At 54.7% G+C, this 8,294-nt stretch overlaps 1 protein-coding gene across 4 annotated transcripts in view; it reads right to left on the bottom strand.

Moving 5' to 3' along the window:
* Positions 1-5,797: 5,797 nt before the first annotated feature.
* Positions 5,798-8,294, bottom strand: part of Ephb2 (EPH receptor B2) — a 184,793-nt gene continuing 182,296 nt past the window's right edge. For all 4 annotated transcript variants that reach the window (XM_050155797.1, XM_050155803.1, XM_050155809.1 and 1 more), the window contains exon 16: positions 5,798-7,913. In XM_050155797.1, coding sequence (XP_050011754.1) covers positions 7,805-7,913 — 109 coding nt within the window. In that variant the 3' untranslated portion in view covers positions 5,798-7,804. The remainder of the gene's footprint in view (positions 7,914-8,294) is intronic.

Genomic DNA, 8,294 nt, shown 5'->3' with positions numbered 1-8,294 from the left:
ACATTCCCACTGCTGTGATGCTCTGCCCAAGGAAATGTGGACAAGTGGCCATAAACTGAGCCGTGAGTTAAACCAGCTCCTCCTTCCTCAAAGGTATCCCCATCCGCTGGTGTTTGGTGACCATGACAAGACAGGCACCTGACACAAGGGCTTAGCTGCTTATGTCATCTCTCCAGGGACACAGGGGCCACAATGGTAGAGTCTGGGGACATAACTGGTAATAGTGTTCAAGCCTTGCATCTTGTTACTGCTTCTGAGTGACACCCTGCCTTCGCCCAAGCCAAATTCAACCCAAGACTCCATGTTTAGCCCTGGCAAACTCTAACCATACTTCAGAATCCCACTCAGGCTTCTGGGAATGCTCATTTGGTTCCCTGGGTAACTTTAGAGGAAATAAAATACTGAGCCCAAGAATTTATTTTTACAATTCACATTTATTTTGGAAAAAAAAAAAAAAGGTTCAGCTAAAAATACTCCTACAAAGACATCGGAGTAACAGGGGCAGGGTTGCCATTGGATGCAGCTGGTGAGACTTTCTTGGTCACAGGAGTGGGTCTAGAGGAGCCCCAGCCACACCCCTTTCTAGCCCCACCCCACAACACTGACCAGAGGAAAGGGCAGTCCTGTGAAATCTGCCAGACACCCAGTCCCTGGTTGAGAACGGTGGCCTGTATAGCTCAGGCTGGTGGAGGTGGGGGAGAGGGTCTAGATGGCCCTCTCTGGCTCTGATAGCAGCTGGGGGGGGGGCGGGGCCCATGCAAAGAGTGCAATGACCCCCAGGGACCTGGGATCTGCCAAAGGAGCTGACCATGGTGAGGGCCGAGTGAGGGCCAGTGATAGCAGAGAATAGTGAGGAAAGTGGGTGGTACTGGGGTCCAAGGCCTCTTGCTGGCTGTGTGACCTGGGGGAGCCAGCATGTTGCCTTTCTGAGCTTCCCAGCCCGTGGTGTGGCTGTTTTTATTGCACCTGTCTCACGGAGTTGCAGGGCTGTGTCTGGCGGTGATGCACAGAGCCCCTGTACATGGTTGGCACTGAAGAAATAGCAGCTGTGATGAAATCCAAGCAGTCATTGTTCTTCCCCAGAGTCCGGAGACTGCTTGTGAGTGAGGGTCCCTGCCAGGTCCACCGGGGGTCAGTTGCTGAGGCATCAGAGTCCCCTGTCCATAGAAAGGAGGACGGACGGACGATCACAGAGCTCTGGGCCACTCACAGCCCTCCTTGGACCTGGTCTCATTGTGGGGGGCGGTGGCTGGAAAGGACAAGAGAGCTCCTTGGAGGGAGTAGATGCTGACAGGCACAAAAACTACAGGCGTCCTAGGGAAGGAGCCCGGCTGGAGGTTTGTACGGAGACCAGTAAAGGAAATGCAGTCAGGTGCCTCTCCACCCACCCTCCTGCTTCCTCCCTGGTATGGGGAGCTCTTACCTCAGCTGACCCTTTCCAGGCAGAGCCCCCCAGCAAGTGGGTACTGCCCCCTCTGTGAGGGTTTTGAAGAGGAAGCTGGAGCAGTTGAGTCAGGCTCTGTGAGGGCTCTTCTGAGTCTCCCTAGAGACGGTGCCGCCCCACACTCCAATGGAGGTTCTGTTGTCCCTAGCGTTCATCTCCATCCAGATTCCAGGATGAGGCTGTTCTAGTGTTTGGGTTCCTCTGTCCCCATCTCTTCTCTCTCTCCCTCTCTCTCTTTGTGCTTTTTTTTCCCCTGCTAGGGTCCCCATGTTTGGGGAGCAGAGAACCATCGGTCTTGAGATGTCAAGAATTAGCACAGAGTCACCTAGTGTGGTGTTGCGTGAACACCACTCTCTTCCGCTGGCATCTTAGGAGACTGAGTTTGGCGGATCATAGAATCTCGGGGTCTTTTGGTGCTTGGAATGCTAGAATTCCTGGCTCAGCAGGGCCCAGAGTATGTGCGGCCTGGGTTATGAGATATTTTCCGGCAGCCAGTCCTCCTTGCTCTCCTTCCTCCTACTGAAGCCTTTTTCTCCAGCAGCGGGTGCCAGGCCTCGAGGAGCCCCAGGTGCCTTTGTGCACCTGCTTCCTGTCTTTTTGGGTGGCAGAGATGGTGGGCTCTGGGGATTTGAAGGTCAGAGTTACCTAGAGGCCCTGATCAGCCTTACTCTGGCGCACCAGGCCAGGTATGTAGCAAGCAGAACTGTGCCGTGGCATTGCATTGGAGGGTTGGGTCTCCACAGGGTGGTCCTGGCTGAGACACAGGGCCCCTCTGAAGTATCAGGTTCCCATGTCTTCCAGGATCAGCTTTCCTGAGGCGGTCATCCCGCTGTGAACTTGACTCAACTGGACTCTGGGGCTGTGGGTTTTTTTTTTTTTTTTTTTTTTTTAAATTTCTGAAATCCTAGCCCAGTCTGAGTACATTCCTGAGGGTCTGTGCTGCCTCCTCCACTGCCAGGGTCTTAGTTTGTGTCTGGGCTCAGGCATCTTATCTGATGTGAAGCTTCGCCCTAAGTCCTGCTCTGTACACTTGGCGCAGTTGGTTAATAGAGCTGTGGGGTGGGGGTGGGGGAAGGGAAGGGAAGAGCTCAGGGGTGGGAGGAATCTCCCCCTGTTCAGATGGAGAATTCTGAGTCAGGGGGGCCTGTGAAAAGGGGAGAGGAGCCCTGGAATCCTCAAGTTTGGCACTCAGGAGTGGGGGGTGATACAAGCACTTGCAAAACTCTAGCTAGGAGGCAGAAGGAGGCTGTAGGTGAAAGGCCGGGCTGGGGTCACTGGGGAGTCCCCCCCCCTGAGGGCCACATTCCTCACTAGCAAAGAGGGGGCAGTAATATTTTGGCACTTGGCATAGGGTAATGTGTTCAGCTATTGGTCCTTGAGGCTTCAACCTCCTGAGACGAGCTTGAGAGGTGGGGGTCGGGGGACGACACTCTGAACCCATTTTGGCCAAAGTCCTTTTCTATGACCAACACCCCAACCCTGATTTCCTGGCAAAAAACACCAGACTGGGGCCAAGATCATTCTCCAGTCTGTTTTGTGGTAGCAGTCACTGGCTGGGAATCTGAGTCAAGGCTGGTTGGTGAAGCATGCCCATGTGTGGACGTACACCGCTACAATCAGAAGCAGATGGGCTGACAGTGTGGCTCAGTGGGTAGAGCACTTGCTCTCTGCACGAAGACCCGGCTTCTATCCCCAGCATTGCAAAGACCAGGCACGGTGCTGCTCGCCTGCAATCCCAGCACTCGGGAGGTGGAGGCAGGAGGATCGGAAGTTTAATAATGGTCATCCTCGCCTTCACAGTGAGTCTGAGGCCAGCCTGTGCTATATGATACTCTTTCAAAAAGAAAAAAAATGAACCAGAGACTATCCAACCCCACCCATACTGTCCCGAGCAGCTGAAGTGAGGCTGGTTTATCCGTGTTGGTGGTGGAAAGTAAAGAGCAGGGTCTGGAATCCCTTGGAGTCACAAGAGCTGTTTTTGGCGGCTCTTTCTTCCAGGGCAGGGGTGGCTGGGGAGTTTTGGTTTGATGGCTGAACTGACTCTTCTTCTAGAATCTAATGTCTGTCCTGCGGCTCTCTATTCAAGAGTCTCTGTGGCTGGACCGGAACACCATGCCCTATGTGTCTTCCCTGCTTTTACACCAACCCAGGCCTCCCAACACCTCAAGACACCTTTGCGCTGAACTGCTGGGGTGGCTACATCTTGGAGTGACCTTTCTCGCATCCTGTCACCTTCAAGACGGCCTCCCCATCCTGACAGCCCATCTCATCTAGCCTTCTCTTATGAGCCAAAGCCAGATCATCCCTTCGCTTGCCGCACCAAAGTGATCATGCTCTAGTGGGCACTGGAGAGGGTAAACTGAGGCTGTCCCTTTCAGGAGCTGTGACTCTGAGGTCCTCTTTGCAGGACTGAGGTGAACAGAGGGCTTTCCAGGCCTGGCTCACCCAGCCTGATGTTCTTGCTCTATAGATGGGAAGCTGTGGCCCAGTGAGGGACAGCATCCTCCCGGGGCCCACAGCCCTAGTTAACGATTGGAATAGGTAGGTTATATCCTACCTTTTGTGTTTGTACCCCTCCCTGGCTGGGTGGTTCTTCTGGGGACCATCCCTGGAAGAATCACAGGGCTCTGGAGAACCAGGAGTGGGTGGTGGTCTGGGGTGGGAGTCTTTTCTGTGCTTCTGCAGAGGTGGGAGCTTCCAGATTTCTGGGGAAGAGAAGAGCCTTTGATCTGTGAGGGGTGCAAGGTTAGCGAGTGCCCACAAGGGGGCAGCATAGAACTCTCAGGCAGTCAGAATGAGTGGTGCTCTGGATGCTGGAAAGGGTGGGCATGAAGCCCAGTTGGTAAGTAGATCGCCTAAGCGCCAGATCTGCTCAGAGGCGGTGGGTTCAGCACTAAGAATGTCACTATTGATCTGTCTTGCCCATGACTTCTCAGTAACTTTTTTCCCTCCCAGAGACAGGGTTTAGCGTGGCCCAGGCTGGCTTCAAACTCACGAAGTAGCTAAGGATGAAGGTCTGATCCTTCTGCCTCCACCTCCTCAGGACTGAGTTGACAATCACATGTTACTGTCTCTGGTTTATGCAGTGCTGGGGATGGAACTTGGGGCTTTGTGCGTCAGACAAGCATTCTACCAACTTACCAGCCAGACACTTTCAGTACCATCTCAGCAACAGGCCTTTTGATCACCATCAACCAGGGCTTCTGGGGTGGGTGGCACAGCTTCCTCCTACTTAGTCTGGCCCTGTGTGACTCTGCCAGGCATACTGTCCCAGAGCAGCTGGCCCCATTTCCATGGTGCCCTGGCTTAGGTTCACAAGACAGCTTTCTTTCCTCAAGAAACAAGCCTGCGCCCAGCAGCCGGAAGCATCTCCTGATGCTGGGCAGGTGGGAGCTGGTGCTTGAGGAGGCGGAGCCAGGAAGGGATTAGTAGCTAGGCAGCAGATAGCTCCAAGCTGTGTGCCCATGTGAGTGGGCAGCCTTAGTGGAAGGCGCTTGGCAGCAGGGTCTGCCACTCCCTGCTGAGCAGTCATGGAGAAGTTGGGGAGGACACTGTCCCATGATCGAGAAGTGAACAGTACCTACACCCAGGATAGCCACAGTGATGTCCGTCTGATACCCTGAAGAGGAGACGGAGGGTCTGGATAGCACCCGTATTCTGAAAGGAAATCTGTAGAGTCCCAGGGCTCTACACGAACACACTGGGCTTTAGGGGGGCGGGCAAGCAGGCAAGCTGGCTAGAAGACACCAGCCTAGTGGCTCATGACAGGAAGCCATCTGACGGAAACACTGACTGCCAGGCCTCGTGGGGCTCTGGGGTGGGGAGACAGTTAATCTACAAAGCATCAGGGCAGCTCCCACCAGAAGGTGACCTTGTGTGCTGGGACAGCTGCCATCCGTGCTGGGCATCTTTGGGGGCATAAAGGGATGGCCAATGGGCCACCGTTGGCCGCTTGGTGGGAAACTTGCCAAGACTTGCCCTGTGGCCAGCCCCGCTGTCCTCACCCCAGGGACAACTTTCTTCTCTAATCCCTTCCTTCCCTCTGCTCTATGGACAGGTGACTAACAGATGACAGGCTGGGTTACAATGGCTTTGCTGACCGTGGGGCCTTTTGCTGGTGGCCCATGGCCCCAGTCTTCCCCACTGGACAGGTTCCTCAAAGATGCCCAGCAGACAAAGGGTAAGGTCCTGATATGCGGTGTCCCTGGGATACCCCCCTCCTCTTTGACAGACTTATCTGCAGAACACACACTTCCTGCCACCTCCTACTGCGCGCACACACAAAAACCACTTACAGTAAGTCTGGGCCCTCAGCATGGGACAGCACTGGCTGAGTGGGGGTCCACAGGCCCCACATCACAACCACCTGACCACAGCTCACCCAATACCCATAGTCCCTGTCCTCTGGCAGGGGCATTCTGAGTCTCATGTACACCCCTGCTTCTAATGTGTCTTCCGTGTGGCTCACTCTGCAGAGCTGAGCTAATCCATTGCCTGCCTGTGCTTCTGAAGACCCTGAGCTAGGAAAGCTACATGAACTCCCCCCCACCCGGCCCCTCCATGAATTTCCTCAGTCTGGGCCTTTAGGATCCTGGAGGAGGGAGGGGCCAGCATGGGGGTTGGGAAGAGTCCCTCCTTTGCAAGAGCATTCAAAGTCATTTGGCAGGTCCCCAAAGTGACAGGGTCTTTTTCTCGGAACTTACAGAGTACAGGGGTCATTTTATAACTAAAGCATTTATTTCCATTCAATTCACTAACGGATTGTTCTGCTCGGGTTCCTGCGCTGGCCCACAGGGGAGTCTGTGGCCAGATCCCTTGGCTGACGATGTTCCTCTGGCCAAGACTTTAAGACCTGGGCAAAGGCCTCAGGGAAGGAAGAAGTGAGAGATAGAAAGAGAGTCACATGGTCTCTGAGGGGTACCCTTGGAGGGCTGGGGTGTCACAGTGAATGATCAGGGTCCTGATGTCCTGGGTAGCCTGCTCCAGGCTCCCAGAGGTGAAATTGGGTTTTGGCCATCGGAGAGCACCCAAGAACCTGAAGGGGCCTCTGTGCCTGCAAAGTACCAGCTAGAAGAGGGCAAAGAGCGTGAAAGTGTGCAGGGAGGCAGGGAAGACTTCCAGCCTAGGAGCCCCCATCTGTCTCAGTCTGCTTTCCAAGGTGGGATGCTCGGTGCAACTCCTTCCGCTCCCCCAGCCCCACTGAGGTCTCTGAATGACCCAGGTGGCCCTGTGACAGTTGGCTTTGGTGAGGCCTGGCAGCAGGTGGGAGGAGGGAGGGGTGTCAATGAAAAGCATATAAAAATCCAGAAATGTGCATATAAAATCTCGCCCTTGGTGTATTGCCTAAGTCAGTAAGCAGTAAGCACCTTCTTCCTGGAGAAGGATCAAGTCCTCAAAAGGTAGGAAATGTCAAAGTGTCTCTTCATTGTCATTTAAAAAAAAAAACCCAACAAACAAACCCTCCCCAGACCAAAGCCACCCCAATCAAAATACCCCCAGTCCGTGAATTGCTGTAAACAAACCCAGATGCAAGATCAATGCTTCTCAGTGGCAGTCGTGGCTGATGACAGTCACCCGCAGCATTGTCCTCAGGGTGAGGCCGAGCGGGAGCAGGCACCCGGGCAGGGCAGGGCCACCTGGGGCTGCAGACCTGGGTGGCTGGGCCTCAGGCAGATCTGGCCTGTTTGGCGTGACCTGGGAGGCCAGAAGCTCCTCTTCCGCCTCCTGAACCATTAGCTGAAAGTCTCTCGGAGTTTTTGAAATCGTCTCTCAGGACAAAACTAGTCTCCTGTCTGCTGGCGGCAGCTGGAATGGACTTCCTTGGAGCCTATGTGGGCTGGCTGCCTGTCTCTCTGCCCCTTGTGCCTAGGGCTGGGCCGTTAGTGACGCTCCAAGACACAGCTAAGGCCAGGCAAGGAGGGTGGCCCATCTCTTCCCTTCATGTTAATCATCCTGGAAATGTTTCCTGGCTCCGGCCAGCTCAACCTTCCCAGAAGGAGCTGGAGAGAAAATGCTCTTGGCTTCCAATGGGACAGACCGTGTGGCTCCCCCAAGCCCTTTTCTTTTCTCCCCTAAGAACCATCATCACTCTTCTTATGAGAATCCTCTTGGAACAAACGGTCCTTGCCTGTCCCGCCCCCTCCCAGATCTAGGTGCGTGTTCCCCCCTTTCCCTTTTCCTTCCATTGACTTGCATGGGTTCTTGGTGACGTCTTGTTGGCTGGAGTGCTCTTGGTGCTTCCTGTTGCCTTGTGGCCTCCTGGCAGGTGGCTGACCCTGCAGTGGACAGGGCAGCAGAGGGACCGACGTAGGGGGCTTAGGGGGCGGCATGGAGGAAGAGGCGAGCCGAGGCAGGCGAACGTCAAACCTCCACAGACTGGATCTGGTTCATCTGGGCCCGCATCACCTGGATACTGTTCAGGATTTTTTTCTGGTGGCCAGCTAGGGTGACCCCAACCCGGAGAATGTCCCTTTGGGAGAGATGGACACAGTTAGGAAAAACGTATGTGTTGAGGGGGTGGTGGGCCAGATGCCTTAAGTTCCCCAGGCCCTTTCGTGCTGAGGGATAGGGAAAGGATGTGGGGATGGACAATGGGTATCAAGGCTGGACTAAGAGACTCTGGGGCCAGATCAGCCGATGCAGAAGCAGGAAGCCCGTTTTCCTTCTGTCACCCAGAAGCGTGGATGGACTTGGATTGGCCACGTACCCACTTCCTTGGTTCTCCTTCACTAAACCCTGGTTTGCAGATGAAAACTCTTGCCAGGCTTTTGGGAGGCACCAGGCGGACCCAGCTATAGATCTGGATGTGTGTGACCCCTTAGTTCCCCCTGCTGGGTCACTGCCTACTCAC

Source organism: Alexandromys fortis, unplaced genomic scaffold (genome assembly GCF_014885135.2).
Source record: "Alexandromys fortis isolate MF-2015 unplaced genomic scaffold, M_Fortis_MF-2015_v1.1 scaffold_26, whole genome shotgun sequence".
Classification (NCBI taxonomy): domain Eukaryota; kingdom Metazoa; phylum Chordata; class Mammalia; order Rodentia; family Cricetidae; genus Alexandromys; species Alexandromys fortis.
This window is presented reverse-complemented; position numbering and strand designations above follow the sequence as displayed.